The 19904-nt window shown below is 40.8% G+C and overlaps 1 protein-coding gene across 3 annotated transcripts in view; it reads right to left on the bottom strand.

Moving 5' to 3' along the window:
• Positions 1 to 19904, bottom strand: part of kiaa1549la (KIAA1549-like a) — a 137743-nt gene that overhangs the window by 44565 nt on the left and 73274 nt on the right. For all 3 annotated transcript variants that reach the window (XM_034141919.1, XM_034141921.1, XM_034141920.1), the window contains exons 8-12: positions 14704 to 14763; positions 13725 to 13885; positions 10701 to 10872; positions 5719 to 5879; positions 3694 to 3729 (exon numbers count right to left, since the gene is read on the bottom strand). In XM_034141919.1, coding sequence (XP_033997810.1) covers positions 3694 to 3729; positions 5719 to 5879; positions 10701 to 10872; positions 13725 to 13885; positions 14704 to 14763 — 590 coding nt within the window. The remainder of the gene's footprint in view (positions 1 to 3693; positions 3730 to 5718; positions 5880 to 10700; positions 10873 to 13724; positions 13886 to 14703; positions 14764 to 19904) is intronic.

Below are 19904 nucleotides of genomic sequence, written 5' to 3'. Positions count from 1 at the left end.
TCAAACAGAAGCCTCTCCTCTCGTCTAATTTTAACTCGGAGCAACAGCCAACAGCAGCTTGATGAGGTACAGCAGATGGACAAGATATGCTCTAATCCCCATGCGGCCATATTGATTTAGATTCAGCTCTAGCAGGGCAACAAACAAAAACTTACCAAAGACATTTAAGAAGTCAAATAAGAAACACAAAAGAGAGGAGTGGGCACATCAGTATGTCCCTGCACCGCTTAGATCAACTCCTCCTGGGGCAGTTAGGGGCCATGATGCAGCAAAATGCAGAATACCTTGAGCTCTTTAAATGTCAGCCTCTGCGCTGTTCTTTCATTGAACACCTTACAAATGGGAATGGATTGCCTCGACATCTGCTGATTCCACCTTTATTGTGCTCCGCATGTAAGCCTACTATCCAATACAAGAGGAAGGCACAGAGGCAGTGAAAGCCATTTTGAAGAATGTTCCGGCTGCACAGTGTACGTGCAGAGTGATGAAGGACGCCCGACTCTGCACAAGCACTCTTTAATGCTTAAACACACATGCTCACCTAATATAAACCCGAGTATTGATCAGCAGCTTCAGCTCGTCCTGCATGCTAACTGATGGCCGAGTGGGAGCTGGACACACAACTGCATACAGACACGTGAATATACACAGTAGATCAATTTGATGGAGTCCATTAGATTGTTTAGGTCTGGTTAGTAAAGGAGAAAATAGGAGTTGATAAATGCCTTTTGAAACTCCTCGCAGAATGCTATTCTCTTTAAATAGCATTCCTCCCTATGTTGTGGTACTGTTGGTTTTTACACCGGATGCAAATCATACCAAAGACCACTAATTCAAGTGGACCCAGGCACGGTTCCTTAAACCATTTGGTATGTCGTTTTCAGAGTAATCCAACCAACTGGGCTTTAAAGAAGAGTGTACTTGGATTTAGGCCGAATCCGTGATGTGAAAACCTCCTTAGCTTCTGGGGGCGATGGACAATATTTCAGTGGTTCTGGTGTATCCAGCTAATGCTCAGCCAAGAGATAACGGCTATCTCTATAGGATCTTCTCGTCTGTGCACCGTCATTGTTTACGTTCCTAAGCAACTTGAGATGAGTAGTTAAGTTAGAGTTAATCGACACCAGGTATATTTGCAAAGACGCTTGGGTTGGATGTCATTATCCAGATAAATCACCCAGACAAAGATGACATGAGTGCAAATTGGAGCTTAAAGGACTCGTCCACGTTTATCAAATCTACTTTAAAGAGTAATCCAACATCACTGGCCTCTAGTTCATTACATTACATTACATGTTACTTGTTAGATGCTTTTATCCAAAGCGACTTACATACATTCAATACTGTGGGCAATCCCCACAGGAACAATTTGGGGTGAAGTGTCTTGTCCAAGGACACAGCGGAATGTTGACTGCAGCGGGATTCGAACCAGTGCCCCCGTGATCCGAAGATCAGCGCACTAACCACTGAGCCACAACCATCAAAGATGCAAGTATGTTTCAACTCACACTGCTGACCTGGGCTTGGGAAAAATGTGTGCTTTTTAAAATCTTTTACTAAATGTACAATTTCCCTCCGGTATAGGGACCTTTTCCATGTTATCCGCTTTATAACTTTGATTTCTGACATAACAAAGCCAAAATAAATATAAAAATACCAATTAAAGAGGAAATTCAATCTTTACATTTCTGCGAGTCTTGTATGAATATAAACCAGAACACATTTAAACGTATGTGTATTCAAGACACTGGAGTGTTTAGTTCCAGTTTGCCTCTTGTCGTAAACTCTTCCCGAACTAAACCTGTGTGAAATATTTATCACATTTGTTTGTGCATGCCACTGCTTGGGATAGGGACAGTGTAAATACCACTGTGGTTTAGAAACAGTGATTGTGGCCTCGCGGCACCATTTTAGAAATCACATATTTTGGGGACTCTTTAATATTTGATGCGTTCTTTCGGAAAACACAACATAATGTTTGCAGTAATTGTAAAAGCAAACAAAACCTTTATAGCTCGTACATTTAAATGTTAATACTGTAGTATAAAGAGACACACTAAAGACACATCTATACAAACTGTATATTTATGCTCCATCACGAAAATGCCCTGCCTACCCATCCATGGCTTCCCTCACATCTCCTCCTCTTGAGGAATGAGGGGAGGGACAGGCTGAAGCAAAAATAACCAGCGGATCAGCTGACATCCACCATAACAGCTGTAACCACCAGCGTTTTAGCATGTTTTTGTCCCAGTTGTCTGTCGCTAATCATCTGCTATGGGTCTAGCCATGATAACGTACATAATTCAGTGGAGATACTATAGAAAAAATAATTGGGTTGGGGGTCTGTGAAGGCTTCCCACTGAGCCACTGTGAGAGGAGAGTGGCTTCATGTGAGAGGATAAACCTTGAAAAGGAAAGGAGCTGGCAGAAAGGCTGATGACACAAGCTTGAGTCACATTTTATGGATGCTACATAATAAAAATGGATTGGTTTGGTTTGCAGGTTTTGAGGGCTCTTTTCCACTATGCATGTAGATGAGCCTGGGTTAAAAATGGCTTCTTCTGGCTGGCAGCTTATTTGCCCGTTTTTACGAGATGTTTTACTTCCCAATCGGCTCACCCCAAATCAATTTAAATCATACACAATGATTCTAGTTCTTTTTTAACCTTTCCTCGTTACCACTTCCTCTCTCCCTCCTATTGATGTCCAAATAGCCAATGAGGATGGAGGAATGTCTACAGCACAGAAACCACATGCACACATTTACCCAGCAACAAGGACAGGCAGCACATACAGAAGGAAGCAGCCAACAAGGCAGTTGTACAAGACTTGTTCATTAAAGACAGTCAGTCAAAATCAGGAAGTAGTGCAGAAACTAATATTTCATTAAATAATAATTTATCCAGATGTTTTCAAGAGTGGCGGTATGAGGTAATTGTTCATAGTCAGTGTATTACCTAAAGTAGATTGTGGTTGACATGATATTAATACTGCTTGTGAAGCCATTATCTTTGCTCTAGTTAAAGTGAAGATTCCTCAGCTGGTTAGTATTGTGTGTATAACAATACACACAATAACACAATAACACAAACTAACTAACCAAACAAGGCAGTGGTGGACCAGACACCTGTACCCCCTGCCTGAAACGCCTCCAGTGGACTCCTTTCTTCTGGAAGATAGTGACATCACTGTGTAACAGCGCTTTATTGGCTAGCACTCCATCACATTGTACGTGATATGTTAATGTTGTTGACCAATCACAACAGATCCGGCCAGCTAACCAATCAGAGCAGACTGGGCTCTGGTTTCAGACAGAGGGTGAAAAGAGGTGCCGCAGCACAGGCAGTATGAGACAAATAAAGAGTGTTTTGAACATTAAAGCATGGAGACATGTCCCAGTAGAGGCACTTAATACAAATATGAACCTGAAAATGAGCAGACTAGGGCCATTTTAAATATAGCGTACATTTTTACTGAGTGATTTTTTACATGGTTCAAATATGCTCCTGTCTGTTTCTTCCAAACTGGGGGTGTGCCGACTGCCTCCTATTGTAGGTAATACACTGACTGTGGATAACTACCTCATACAACCCCACTCAATAACAAGCCAAACAATTCCTTTAATGTTTTAATCATGTAGTCAGTCAGTCAATTCGTCAGTAATCCTCCTAACCAGTGCTTGGTCAATACCTGGTGGTGGTAACTGCCCTCCCTTCGATATGAGGTCTACAAGGAGAGAGTCGTAGGGACAAGGTAAGGAAGGGGTTAATATAATAACAGAACAGAATAGTGGAAAATGGGAAATGACCAGATAGGATAGGATAGAAAGCATATTAATTGTGTGGAAATGGTGTTAAAATTAAGAATTTAGGATAAAAATGAAAAAAGAAAAATCAATTATGTATACAGTGATTTGAGTAATATCTGGATTATAATGAATCCAGGGTATACCTTTAACCTAACTGTGGCATTAAACAATCTTACTACTCCACTTGTTGCTACCTTGCATAGAACAGCACTGCATTATGGGTACATTTTGATTTATTCCTTTACAAGAATAATTGCTTGTTTTATCAGGATATCACTGAGGAGCATGAGGAACTTTGTAAAAATGTTTGTCAAACTGTTTTACTGACGGTCAAAACTATTTAAGTCTTCTTTGATTCGGAGGAAAAATGATTCTGTATGCTGGTTTATTCATTACATTGAGGAGATATCTTTTACCGGTAGCAGTCTGTGTTAACAGCTAGACCTGAATGAGACCTTAGCCAGAGCGTGGTCGATCATTATTCAGTGCATGTGTAGTGCAATGACAGGAATCCTCAGTGGAAGTATAATCATGATATCAAATGGGAAACCTACTTCCAGATTTTCCGAGATATGTTCAGAGCCTCTTCAGATGAAATGAGGCAGGCCAGCTTATTGCCTGTTTACCACTTCACTGGCTGCAAGCAGCTGTTGTTCTGGCGTCATTCACAGCACCGTGTGCAGGAGAACAATCTGACCTGAGCACAGCAGCTGGTGGCAATCCATTTGGCACATGCTCATTTGAAGTGATTGATTTGTCTTTAGCGTCTAATAAATTGATGCAGTGTGAACGCTATTATTGTGAAAGGGCCAACATCACCCCAAGGTTCACTTCCAGTACACTGAGCCCGGCCCATTGTTTTTCAGCCGATTAGACTTCAAAGCATGCGTGATTAGCAATGACCACGGGCGATTGGGCAGAGAGAAAAACAAGACTGCACATATGGGATTACATTTTTCTAAACTGAAGACACAACTGCGTGATGTGTCGCTCATTCAAAACCTGACTATGATAACTTTGATAACATTTCTATGTAGAATTAGCATTTGGGACATGTTAAAGGGAACATCCTCTGAATGAATTCCAATAAGTTATGTCCATGGCAGAGGACAATTCCATTCATATCTATGAAAATGAGCATGAGTATAGTCTGAAAGTTGCTTCATGAGGAATAAATAGCAGACCTGATTTTCTTCAGCCACAGATGTTTCTTTTCTTTTTTACGCCCATATGAACTTTCTTATTATATTTTTCAAAACTATTTTCTTCAATTTTTCTATGAACTACTACTAATATTAATATATGGCGCTAGGACTTATTTCACCATTAGTAGCCAAACCCTTTTAAACTGTGATATTCAGCATTCATATATTTGTAATACTAATACATCAGTGTATATGTTTGTTAAATATTGTAGTACAACATTTGTGCACATTTTGATTTGATTTTAAATGATCTTCCATTGGACATTTTACTTATATTTTTATAAATACGTTTTTATTTTATTCATTTATTGTACATTGTTACTTGAGCTTCTTATGTTAATAAATAGTGTTAGTCTTTTAAATTACTTTTTAATAATGTATCAATTTTATTGTAAATTAGAGCAACAGTCACATTTCCCCGCGGATATTTAAAGTATTTGGACTCTGATTCTTCAGTCCCATTTAAAAAGAACATGAATTAGAAAATGGGCGTAGTTCCCCTTCAAGGTGAAGCAGTGCTGTTAGAACCCCATGGGGTGAGACTTTACTCAATAAGAGTGATGCAACAGCTGATTAGCATTCATAATTGGTAAATGAAAGAAGAACATGAAGAAAAAAAGAGTAGAAAGAGAAAAAGGATATAGACATGAAACAAAATGAGAAGAAATGGATAAAGATGGAGTACGTTTGAGTAAGTCTTACCTTGGAGCGGGTTTTGAAGTTCCTGAAGGGGCCACTTTTGAACATGACCCGGTTCTTCTTACACATAATGAAGGACACCATGACGATAACCACCATCAACAGGAAGAGAGGCGTCAGAACGGCCATGATCCACAGGTTGCTGGGCGGTGTCTTCACCACAGCTGCAAACAAACAAATATCATTTATCAGTATTTAAGTATGCATTCAATCACTTCTGAGCAGTTAAGCTACTTAATGAACTGCCAGTAAGTACAAAGCACACCCCTTGAAGGGACAAGACAAGCAGAAATAAACACCTGTCATTTCTACCTTCCATCTTTTACATTTGTACCGCCTAAAATGGAGACTGCAGAAAAAGAACTCCGATTATATCTATATTTTTAACACTCAATATTCTTAAAAAAATATGCAAGAACTGAACATCACTCAAGTATAACATACAGTGTGGCAGAAAAGCACTGTGACATTTTTAGTTGATATTCACATCCAATAATTTGTATATCATAAGGGAGGAAGTCCTTCTAGAAAATATATCTAATCTAAGAAAAACTAAATGTGTTTTTAAGCAACACAATTAACACAGTATTGAATGTATTGTCCATTTGCTACCATTCATCTAGAGCTCGATATGAGACATGTTATAATACAATGTTAAATCCTCGATTGACATATTTATTCCATCCTACTTTTGTTTGTTGGTAGGTAGATTTAGTTACCCTTGGAAGGAGCCATACTAACTGTCTCCCTTGATTACTTATGCTAAGTTAAAGGTAGGGTAGGTAAGTTTGAGAAACCGGCTCGAGATACACTTTTTGTTATATTCCATGGAATGCTCTTAACATCCCGATAGCAATGAATATATTAAGTGCTTTGACAAAAAATCCATAAAAAAATGTCATCTGTGGAAGCCGTAATACTGTAAAAAGCACAACCAATCATTTTAGCCGGCCCGGCTAAAATAACTGGATGGCCTACCTGCCTGTCAGCCTTCCATCTGTGCACAAACTTATCTCGTGCCCTCATTGGTCATGTGCGCGTTCGTGTGTGTTGGAGGAGGGGCTCTGTAAGGAAGTGGCAGATTTTTTCCGGTTGTGTATTTTCAAATTCTAGCGCACTCGAGCTGGTTTCTCCAAAATTACCTACCCCACCTTTAAGCTAACAATTTTCTGGCTGTAGCTTCAAATTTAGCCCAACATTTTCTCATCTAACTAAGCAAAAATCAAAAACTGGTAAGAGTATTTCCCAAAAATTTCAATATGTTCATTTAAATTGTACCAAAAATGCATAATAAATCAAAAAAATGTAATGAAAGTAAACACATCGAGAACTGTGTTTCAAAGTTAAAAAGACTTGTTATAAAGATGATCACATCAATGTCCGCCTTATAACTAAGGTTTCTAAGCAGTTTGCCTAAGAGATGTTTTCATCTAAATGATGAATGCAGTTTGTTTCCACTGAGCCTGTGAAGGCCAGCTAAACACATTTGATAAGAACACAGTGTTCAGCTGCAGGCTGAGCGCGGTGAGAAAGAGCTGTGAGAGGCGCTGACGGTTCTTGGTATTTCTCCAGTTTCTTAATTATAGATTCTGATGAAAGGTGAGAGGGAACACTCCGTCCTCATCAGCAGCTACAGTTTGAACATCTACCCAAAAAATAAACACTACTACAACCCTCTGAAGTTATCCTAAAAATGAAAAAAAGGGAATGCTTTTGGTAATGTCTTCACAATGGCAGCAGAATAAGAAGTGTGCTCTGTGAGTAAACTGTGCATCCATAATATGTTTGTAACCATTTGCTTAAAAGCTAAATGCAAAGAAATGTGTCTGTAAAAATGCAAAAGCCAAAGGGATATAGTCCTATTTTATGCTAATTATTTCTATAGCTGGAATAAATCAGCAAGTACATAGACAGGTGGGAATTGAGCAGTGTGTGTAATGTTGCATTTCAATCTCAGTTAGCTATGTTTAAAACAGATATAGGACATGGATGTATTGTCAGTGGAGTTTTTTCTCTTTCCTCCCAGGACTGAGATTGATTCCATCTCACTTTAAGGCTCAGAAATTATTTGTTTAATCTGTATAAAAAACAGTGTAACAATGATCATTGGTTGTTTACAGGGGGTTGTGTTGAATATTTGTTTAGCAGAGAAATAGTGTTGCCTGTATTTCTCTGAAAAAAATATGTCCAGCTGGTTCTTAGCTAACACAGGCAAGCTCACACACAGACTGGCAGCCTTAAACAGTCAATGTAGATACTGTTAATCATTTAATTTATAGCGTATATTTGCCTGATTCAAACATATTGGGTATATTGTTGTTATATAAGTCCATTGTTAGTCTTTTAATAATAATAATACATTTTATTTATATAGCGCTTTTCACAACTCAAAGACGCTTTACATTATGAGGGAGGGTAGACAAACAAGGACAGGCAAACAAATAAATATAGTAAAATAAGGGACTCAGAGTCACGAAGATCTTGGGGGAGGGAATTCCAGAGCCTAGGAGCTGCCACTGAGAAGGCTCTGTCCCCAAAGCTGCAGAGTGTGGATGTGGGAATGGATAGGAGTCCGGCTGCGGTGGATCTGAGGGACCGTGGGGGTTGATAAGGAGTGAGAAGGTTTGTGAGATAATGGGGGGCCAGATGGTGGAGTGCTTTGTAGGTGAGGACCAGAATTTTGTAGTTGATGCGATGGGAGACAGGAAGCCAGTGGAGGTCTTTGAGGACTGGGGTGATGTGATGCCATGGTTTGGTATGCGTAAGGAGACGTGCAGCTGCATTTTGAACCCGTTGGAGTCTGTTGAGGGATGTAGTGCTGATGCCGTAAAGAAGTGAGTTGCAGTAGTCGAGGCGGGAGGAAATGAAGGCATGGATTAGTCGTTCGGCTGCGGGGCGGGTGAGAGAGGGTAGGATTTTTGCAATATTGCGGAGGTGGAAAAATGAGGTTTTGACTGTTTGGCGGATGTGAGGTTTGAGGGAGAGGGTGGGGTCAAAGATTACGCCAAGGTTGCGTGCCTGATTGGAGGGGGAAACAATGGTGCCATCGATGGTGAGTGTTATGTTAGTGACCTTGCTGAGGGTGGATTTGGAGCCGATTAGGAGGAGTTCTGTTTTGTTGCTGTTCAGTTTGAGGAGGTTATGTTGCATCCAAGTTTTAATAGCTGTCAGACAGGAATCGATGTGGGTAAGGGGTGGGTTATGGAGGGATTTGGTGCTGAGGTAGATCTGAGTGTCATCAGCATAGCAGTGGAAGTCCAGGTTGAAGTGGCGGAGTATCTGACCAAGGGGGAGGATGTAAATGATGAAGAGGAGGGGGCCAAGTACTGATCCTTGAGGAACGCCTTGGGTGACTGAGGCTGTGGCAGAGGAGTGGTTGGGGAGGGAGATGAAGTGGGATTGTTCAGTGAGGTAGGACTGGAGCCATCTGAGTGCAATACCTTCAATACCAATGTCCCTGAGTCGGGTGAGCAGGATGTTGTGGCTCACGGTATCGAAGGCTGCACTCAGGTCGAGGAGGATGAGAATATTGAGGGAACCAGTGTCAGCAGAGGTGAGGAGGTCATTGAGGACTTTGACGAGTGCAGTTTCTGTACTGTGGTGAGGACGAAATCCAGACTGAAGGGGTTCGTAAAGCTGGTTGGTTTGGAGATGGCAGTGAATTTGTTTGGCTACAATGAGTTCAAGAGTTTTTGAGAGGAATGGTAGGTTGGAGATGGGGCGGTAATTAGTGAGGGAGGAATCAAGACCGGGTTTTTTGAGGATTGGAGTAACGGCAGCAGTTTTGAAGGCAGAGGGGACGGTTCCATGGGACAGCGAGGAGTTGAAAAGGTTAGCAAGATAGGGGCAGAGGACGGGAAGGCAGGACTTCAGGAGAGGAGTGGGTAGAGGGTCAAGGGAGCAGGTTGTGGGATTTGAGGAACCGATCAGATGGAGTATTTCAAGTGGGGTAACCAGGTTGAACTGGGAGAGGCGGCGCTGGGGAGGAGGAGTCAGGAAGTCAAGGGAGATGGGGGGAGGAGTGGTAGCGGTGGAGGTTGGGGAAGATGCTTGTATATCAGATGGAGCTGAGAAGGAGTGGTTAATGGCGTTAATTTTTTAACGCCATTAACTTTTGGAGGACCAAACCTTAGAGGTGGTTGTGGTATGTTACAGTTATATATGTGGCTCCTTTATCTGAAATGGTTTGGAACCAAGACACCTGTCAAGTATGTCCAGTGTAGATTTATACATTTAATATATTTGATTGTGTATGTCCTATGAGATCCCCAGGAGACAAAAATGCTCCCTACAAAAAGATGTTTGCGTGGATTGGCTGACCTGCTTTTTCCTTTACACACATGATACTTAATATCCAAAACTGTTTTTTTCACAACACCATGACCTTGCTGACCTCTCAAACTGTAGCCCACTCCCACACTTCCTTCCATATTCATGGGGCTTCAACCTAAAGCGCCTCACACTCAGGGACCTTACACTGCTTTGTAAACATATTTATGACACTGTATTAAATATTAATTCCAACCATTTTTTTACTCATATGCGCCTTAAAGCTGGCACCTTACCTGTAAAGATGTATGTAATATTTATACAACAATGTATCATATACACAACAACCTGTACATACTGCCACGCACAGATGTGCTGCATCTTTGCTAAACATCTTTGCTTCTATATGTAGCATTTACCAAGGATTTGAAAGCTAATGCAGTAGGACTTAATCTGGTTGGGATTATAGATAGGAAATGTACCTGCAGGATTCTTCCCTTTGAGTTTGTTTCTTCATGGTTGAATGAACTTATTGTAAGTCGCCTCTGATAAAAACATCAGCTAAATGAAATGTAATTTAATGTATTTTGAATATACTATAACCTCATCTGCAATTCATCTACTATTTGCACGTTCAGGTTGAAACTGCATTTCCTTGTACTCTGCTCTATAATCACATTGAATCTGATTTAAATGTTGTAACGTATAAAGCTTACGTTCGGCCTGCACTTGTACGAAGTATCCCAGGGTCAGAGCCATGGTCTGTGAGTCCAGGCTGCTGAGGGTCTTGGCGGCGGTGAAGCCGGTGATGGGGGCTCCGTTCAGCTGGGCATAGTAGGTCATCTCCGCCGGGTTCTTGGGACCGGGCAGCCGGCGCATGCTCACCATCTGAACAGTAAAAAAGTGTTTAATATTTCAAGCTGATAAAGACATTCAGTCAAACAAAAGTTATTTGTATAATAGCTCTGGACTCATCTGTTCCAAAGTCTGAATCATAGTTTATTTTGAACACTTTGACGCACAACATATCATATGTAGCCAAATTTAATATACAATCCTTAATCTCTTCCCCCTAACAGATTAAAAATACTTTATCCACGGTTGTCCAATCAAAACCCTTTGATCACTTGCTGCGAGATAACTGCACATGGGGAAGACACTGGAGGATAACTGAGTCACTTGGAATCTCAGTTTATTTTCATCATACATCTAACACTTTTTTTTTGGAGAACCCACATGGTTCTAATCAAGTGTTGTAATTTAATTTTGTCATAAAAAGCAGGGATGTGTGGTATTAAATGGCTGGATGATTTCTCCCCCCCCCCCCCCTTCCTCCTTGTCTCTTCCTTCTGCAGCTATAAAACTGGTCATCTGTGACTTCCCATAAAACCTGGAGGGTGTGTCGGCATAAAGCTAGGGATCGTTAATTTGAACAATATGGAACAATGGGTAGGGAGTCGACACATACAGAGAATAAAATACACAAACCTATGTACTGCCGAATACAATACCACCATAACGTCTCAATATAATGTTAAGATCGCCATATTTTAAATGGCCATACCCTCTTAGAGCAGTACAATAAAATCACATATATGTTATTTTCCAAAGTATGCTGTACCATAAGTGTTTCTTAGCTTGAAACATGTTAAGCATACATTAAAATGCTCTTTTTCTAATCATCATTTATTATTTTGCCCATTTATTCATTTTAAGATGTGAGATTATGATTCTAAGCAGTGACAGGTTTATGAGCCTTTCTTGTCGATGCATTTAAAGAAACTTTGATATGTAACGAGACTTGAGTCTGATGAGTTTTATTTTATTTTACTCTTAATTGGAACAATTATCACAGAAATCTATTCCCCACGGGGATTATTAAAGTATTTTTGATTTTTCAATTCTTATTCTGTTGCTACTTTAAGACCTGAAGCTCCCTGAGGCGATCAATACAAAAGGGTCTATCAAATGAAGAAAAGCAGCAAGTCATTAAAATAAATAAAGTGGTATTTCTTTATTTTTTTATTAATGATTAATCAATTATAAAATAATTAACAGTTCAATTTGTATTTACACATTCAGCAGATAGCAGTAACTATACGTCAGTATGTCCATCATTTTGTTCCACACTAAAATATGTCGACACTTATTGGATGGTTCCCAGGAAATGTGATATTTAGAGGCTGAAAACTTGTTATATATATCTACAGTAGCATCAGCAGGACGAAATGTTCACTTATTCAAAGACATTAGTAAGTGGGCACACACAATATGGTACCTACTGTATAAGATTCATAGAGGACACATGTAAGTAAGTAAGTAAGGTCCGGCAGTGGCTCAGTCAGTAGGGGCTTGGACTGGGGCTTGGACTGGGAGCCGTAGGGTCGCTGGTTCAAGTCCCCGACCAGACCTAAATATGGAGTGTGGACTTCTACTTGGAGAGGTCCCAGTTCACCTCCTGCCCTGCTGTGGTGCCCTTGAGCAAGGCACCGGACACCCCCCTTCCCCCCCACTCCCATTGCTCCCCGGGCGCTGTACAATAGCTGCCCACTGCTCCTAGTACTAGACTCCTTGTACTAGGATGGGTTAAAAGCAGAGGCCAAATTTCACTGTGTGTGCTGTGTGCTCTGCATGTGTGACCATTAAAGAGGGTTTCATCCCTCCCTATTCTATTCTAAGGGTTGTGGTAAGATTTCAGGTCACCATCATTAGTTTAAAGGTCCCATGTCATGCTTTTCCGGTTATTACCCGTCCCCTTGTGTGTTATCTAGCTTTTTATGCATGTAAACTGTCTGCAGAGTCACAAACTCTCAAAGTACACCCTGTAGCGAGTAAAACTCAAACACAGATGGGGCTGCTGCAGCCCCCTCAGCACCCCCCCAAAATACAAATTCACCATTGTGTATATTTATATCTCATGCGTGTAAGCATGTGAACATGGTGTGGCAAACATTACACCTGCTACATCAGCATGGTGACATAATTATTGTGACCATGCTATGCTGACATAAGCATTTAGCAAAGAGGGGGAAAAAGAGCTGCTGAGTGCATATCATAGACTAAAACTGTAAATGCAGTTAGCAAAGATGGGTTGGAATGTGGAAACTGGTTCTTTTAAAGCAAATACAAATACAAGTATAAACAAACCATAACTGGTAATACAGACATTATTTATGTGCAGGAATGAGTTTTAAACCCCGAAATGAGTTAGCATTGTAGCACTTCCAGGTTCCCGTTTTTGTTTAGATGTTTGAAATAAGGTCTGTTGCTGAAGAGATTTTCACGTTTTCTTCTATGAAAATAAAGTAAATACCTCACTGGTGAATGTCTTAAGCTTCAATGTGTTATAAAAACACAATGGTTGCTAACAAGTGGCTAAATGAGACTACTAAACATCATCACGCCGAACATTAGCTATTGTTAGTTCAGCACAGGTGATGCTCAGTCATGTGACGTCATGTAGTTTGTTTATAGCCTTACATTAGCTTTTAACTTCTAGCTATAGCATTTACCCTTATAAAAAAAAATCATAAAAGTGGTGATTATCCTGCTGAACAAAACGTGTACGTTTCCTAAAAGCGTTGCCACTGAGATTATTTGCTGCAATATTCTGAAATCCAATGAAAGATCCCATTGCTTTTTGTCGAGGGAGCCCTTGTGATGCTAACTTCTGTGTTGGCCTACACATATACGTTATCACTGAACCACTCTATGACAGACTCAAATCACACCCCACCCACCTGTACGGTGTAGCTCCCTACGGAGGTGGCCCTCCGGGCTCGAGCCGCCCGAGTGCCCTGCCTCCCGGCCACCAGGAAGAGCTCGGCCAGACGCTGCTCCATCAGACTGGCAAAGCTCTGGTAGTTGGCCTCCAGAGAGGAGCTGTCTACATCCTGGATCACTGTGAGTAGAGATAAGAAGGGAAGGTTTAAGGAGGTAAAGAGGGGTTCAGGAGGGCACCGAAGGGCACCGAAGGGCACCGAAGGGCACCGAAGGGCATAGTATGGGATAATTGACAACATGAGGAAGGATAGGAGCAGAGGGATGGAGGAGGGAAGTAGTAACGAAAAGGTAGAGATTTGTGGTATTGATATAGAGGAGAACAAACAAAATAAAGCAGATGAGATATTAAAGAGGAATGGATGATCTATCTTTTCATTTTAAAGGAAATTTCCATTATAGCAATGCACTGTGGGCCTCCATCTCAAACACACAGACATAAATACACAAACACACCCATAGGTGCTTGCATCAATCTTTCTCTTAAGTGTGTTTCTTACTAGAGGCTAAAGTAAGTGAGATGGATCAGTGGACACACACACACACACACACACACACACACACACACACACACACACACACACACACACACACACACACACACACACACACACACACACACACACACACACACACACACACACACACACACACACACACACACACACACACACACACACACACACACACAGAAAATGAGAGAGCCAATACTATTTTGCTGAATCGCACAACAGCGGGCACCGGGGCATTTAACTAACTGCTGTTTTGTCCTATCGATGCAGATCTTGATTACCGTTGATCACCCAGCAGCTGTGTTTGTGTGTGTGTGTGTGTGTGTGTGTGTGTGTGTGTGTGTGTGTGTGTGTGTGTGTGTGTGTGTGTGTGGGCTGGTATCATGGTGGGGGAACACATAAAGCATATTGAGCGAAGGCAATTTACCTGTTATCACCCAATAGTTCTTGGTTGCTGTGGACGTGTTGAGATTATGGTATTCAAGGGCTGCAGAGAAGGAGAGAAAGACAAAGTTATTAGAGAACCTAATTTAAAACTTTTTCAACACCACATTCATTTGGGGAAACAGGCTAATGCATTTTGTAAAGTGCATACATATAGTTCCTACTCAGCACTTTCCAAATAGTAAAACAATTTTCAAGAAGAAAGTATTTATTTTTGTATTTTCGCTTATTTCCTGAGGGCCTTTGGGATAATGATTATTTTATTTGATCCCATAGACAGTCAACGATTGAGACAGAAGATAGCCTAATATTGTTTGACATGACTTCAGACTACTCCAAATGCACATAAAAGCTCTGTCCTAAAGCATTTATGAGTTTTCGACTGTGGGAAAGCGCGGTAATACTTTTTAACTGTGTATCTCTTTAACCGATTCAGACATATTTAGGCTAGCTACTCTGGGATCCTCTTTTGATCACTTATTCATAATCCTTCATTGAAAACAACTAGATTATTTTATATAGTTTGTGTCAAAATGTAAATGTATAGACATGCCTTTAAATGCCCCATTGTTGGATTAGCATGAATTACCTTGTTGACATCCACATAATAAGGAAACACCTCCTGTGTTTACTTCAGTTACATAATGACATCACTATGTAACTCTTCCGCTTATATTGGCTAGCGCTCCAACAGATTGTATGTGATAGGCTAAGGTGGGAGACATCTCTAAGCTGTTGATCAATCACAACAGGGCCGGCCAGCTAACCAATCCGAGCAGACTGGGCTCTGGTTCCAGACAGAGGGTGAAAAGAGGTGCTGCAGCACAGACCGTATGAGAAAAATAAAGAGCTTTTTGAACATCAAAGTATGAAGACATGTCACAGTAGAGACACTAAATACTAATATGAACCTTAACATTCGCATCATATATCCTCTTTAAGTAATACCCCAACTAAATCCAAATCGTTCTAGAAGCATCCAAGTTTTTAGCATCATTATACAGAACAAGGCATGATAACAGCACAGCAGGCTGTAACTTACAACAAAGTGAGTCTTGTTTTAAAAATACCATACTACAAAAATAACTGAAATGTAAACAGAGGGCTGATGGAACTGGAGGGCAGCTCGCCTGGTTACTCCTCAGTGTTCCAGTGCTTTCTCTCTCCGAGTGCAGCGGCTAAACTAGTGTTGAACCGGAGGCTGGTAGCTCCTCTGTGCCGTGCTGTGTGACTGACTACACCTGACAGCCTGTCAGCAGGCAGGAGACGCTGCAGAGTGTGGGAGGACTTTAAAACTGAGCTATGACCGCATTTCAATTATTTGACTGTGTGCTTCTTCTACCACAGATGATGAAAAGGTAAATAGGTTCACAAGACTCATGTCGACCGTAAGATTAGGTTCAGTGATCTGGGGCCTCATTTATAAAGGGATATACGCTCAAAAAATGGCGTACGCCAGTTTCTACGCAATGTTTGCGATTTATAAAATACTAACTTGACGGGAAAATGTGCGGTCCTCCACGCAAACTCTAACCCATGCGTACGCACTAAGCACAACAACGGGAGAGACGAGAAACTGCGACACCGTTGGCAGAAGGAAGAATGGAGAGAAATATGTGGAAATAATACCATAAATAAAATGTTACCTCTCATTTATCAAATATGAAGAATTCATTTTCAAACATTGATTAAAGCCAATCTTTAAATGATTAAACAAACGCCTGTTTGAGACTCCTCAGTGCACACAAAAACATAACTTGGAGAAATAAATAAATACGGATATGTTATTTAAAACCACCTCGAATATGTTGTGTTAATGTTATGAAATGTTTTCTCATAAATGATGCGGTAAGCAGGAGGACAGAATAACGTCTAAACTGACGCCGTTTTGCATTTCTATAGGTTGTAGATACGAGCATGGTTTAATAATATACTATCACGTTTAATCGAGTTTTATGCCGTTTGCCAAGACTTGATAAGTCGCTCGTAAAACACAGGAGGTATGGAAACTAAGAACACCATATGTGGTAAATTGTACAGCTAATATAACACAACACATTGTATTTCCTTTAACTGGTGGATTATGGATATATAGTTGCTGATCGACAGCTGGAACACAAACCACCAAATACAACACAATAATTCAGATCCAGTCGTCATGACTACACTCCGGAGGGATTCCCCCATCATTTCTTACAGTTTCTCATCAAGGGGGGGTCTCCTGTCCCCGGGACAAACACACTGCCTGAGGAAGGTTATGTGTATTTGTTTTGTCATTAACTTTTTTCGGACCACTTATTTATTTATGTTGGTGACGATCTGACCTCCATGCTGCTACTCTGGTTCAAACTGCATCCACCAAACAATATGATTTATCTCGACCTCCCCAAAATAACCAAAATCTGACACGGTGTGAGATGTCTTTTTTAGCTGTTCTGTCCTCATTTCCTGCGATCTTCTTCATGCAGTCAGTCAGAATGAATGAATGAATGGGCGTTTCTTTGACTATGTATAGGCAAATATGGGCGTTACGAGTCGATTGTGATTTATCAAGGGAAACAGGCGTAGGGAGTGCCGTACGCACTTCCCTCGCCGGTACGCAATGTTTTGTGAATCGGAAAATGGCGGAAAATGTATGTACCTATTTTTGTGCTTTGTACTACGTAAGCAACCTTCCTACGTCAATCCTACGCAAGGCGTTATAAATGAGGCCCCAGGACTGTAATAGATTGATGAATAGTATATTTAAAGCACAGTATATTATTCCCCATGGGGAAATGCAGGTATGTTGTTGCTATACACATTTACTGTTCAAATACAGACACTAAGCCTGAAATACAAACACGCACAAAGTCATGCATTTTATGGAGAGGTGTCAGAGTAAAGGGCTGCCGTTTTTCGGCAATACAAAAATCATGTGCAGTTAAGAAAGTACAGGGACCCCAAGACTGTGACAAATCATTTAGTTATCCCCAGTATAACTTAAGGATATTTGTGTGCAGTTTGGAGAACAATCACCTTAGTTAGTATTTTATTTGTAGTGAAGGCATTTAAGACGTGAGTTAAACAAACAAACAATCCAGATGTGCTGAAAAAGGATTTGGAAAACTTTGATTTGGAAAACTTGGACAAATCGTATTCATGCGTTTTTGCACAGAACAAGTATCTTAGATTGCTTTATTCGACAGCATCCACATACATTTTAGATAGAAACCCCTTAATAGTATGCCACATATAAGAAATGATGAATCCTTTAATTAGTATAGGATAAATAACGTAGCAGGCACACATAAGTAAAACAAAAGAACAAAATATAAACACAGTAACAAGTACACATCTATGGTAAAAAATAAATAAGTACCAGCACTACGGAGATAAGTAAGTTAAAAAAAATGTGTGAGGAAGCAGCAATTAATAACATAAATAGATTGAAATAGTGTATCTATGCCCTTATTTGGGGTATTTTCTGTCAAGTTTTGTCATGATTCATATACTATGATTTTCTTTTCTTTAGTTTTGAAGGGTTCCTGTGTGCCCGGCCACAGATCTGCAGAGGAAGATATTTTTAATTGGCCCCTGGCATTGGGGTTCAAATATAACGAACCCTCTCTTGTCAAGTTTTTTATAACCTTTATATATATTTGTATCTCTCACTGTCTACTTCTTCTCTCCATCCACTCCAGCTATCACCCTTTGTTTCTGCCCCTGATTCTCTACCTGTTTACGTGTCAGCCTGTTCATTTCCTAAAACGCCTGTTCCCTTCCGTCCAGCGGACTGTCTCCTCCCGTCTTCCTCTACCCATCATGCCTCTCTCATTCCGTCGGCCTCTTTCTGTGTCCTGCTCATCCTTCCACCTCTCTCCTCTTATCTCCCATCTGCCTGGTTCACCATCTGTCTCCACCTGACTCCTCCGAGCTGGCTGTCTGCCGAGAGTTGTGTTCAGCTCGAGTCAATGGTGTTGCGTTGTGTTTCTGCTCAGAACAGAATGTCTGCGTCCCTGATGCTCCTTCAGATTTACATTCACCAAGCTCCACAACAAGCTCACATAAATACTTCAGACGCTGGAGTGTGAAGCTTCAGACGCATAAGGTGCCCTTTAGAGGATCAGTTCAATGGGCCGACAAATCCAGCACATTCGTATCATTACCGCTGCAGCGTCAGGGAGGAGTAGAAGAAGCTCTGGCTGAAAACTAATAATAAGAAAATGCACTATGACCGGTTTTAAGGGTAGGCGTTATCCTACATTTGTCTTACTGTCCACATACCCCATGAATAGATGAAGAAGAAAGTGCTATCTCAATACTTCCTGACTTGCATACCCTTCACACTTATCCCCAGGCTTATTCATTCTTATCGATTATGTTAACATTGTGGGGGATGTGACTTAGGGGGTTCAGGGGGTCTTTTTTTGGGGTAAAACCGTTGGCTTAATCCAATGTAATGTACTGTTAAGTTCAAAATGTGTCACACAAAAAAAGTGTTCTTTCTTTCTTGATTCCATGCTGTGGAACCGCTTTGACTCCTACAGATAGTGAAGGTCAATATGCCCATCAGCTATCCTGGTTCCAAAATGGTGGAACGAGCTTCCCATTGATAAAGACAGCAGAAAGTCTTCACATTTTCCATCTCAGACTGAAAACCCACCAGTTTTGATCGCACCTTGGCTAATAAAGGAACACATAAGCTGTCTTAAAGAACAGAAAGGGTTTCCATGGTGATGCCAAGTGGGTTTGGATGTGCCCATGTGAAGTGTGATGTGTTAGCCCGTTGGGTGTTTAGAGTACGCACAAATAGATACTAATCTAATCTCACCAGGCTAAAATTAGCTCATTCAGGGGACATGGGCTACAGATTGCCTGGGGTGTGATTCAGATGATAGGAGCTGTACAGCTGTTTGCCCTTTTCAAATCTCACAGATGGCTTCAGAGGCTGGAGTGGAATACAAACAGATCTCATGTGCTCCTCTTCGGGGACCACAGTTGGTTTTTATGTTTTTAAGTATTTGGAGTTAAACAAAACACAAACAATGTCTGTGTGTACTGCTGCTGTAATTGATGTTTACTGTAATTAAAGACTATTATGTGTTTTTAATCCAGCTGATACTTGACAGACAGGAATATAATTAATGAGTGCTTATTTGACAAATGATAAAGAATACAAAATGACACGGACTCATTTGGATT

The sequence above is a fragment of the Trematomus bernacchii genome, unplaced genomic scaffold (genome assembly GCF_902827165.1).
Source record: "Trematomus bernacchii unplaced genomic scaffold, fTreBer1.1, whole genome shotgun sequence".
Classification (NCBI taxonomy): Eukaryota; Metazoa; Chordata; class Actinopteri; order Perciformes; family Nototheniidae; genus Trematomus; species Trematomus bernacchii.
This window is presented reverse-complemented; position numbering and strand designations above follow the sequence as displayed.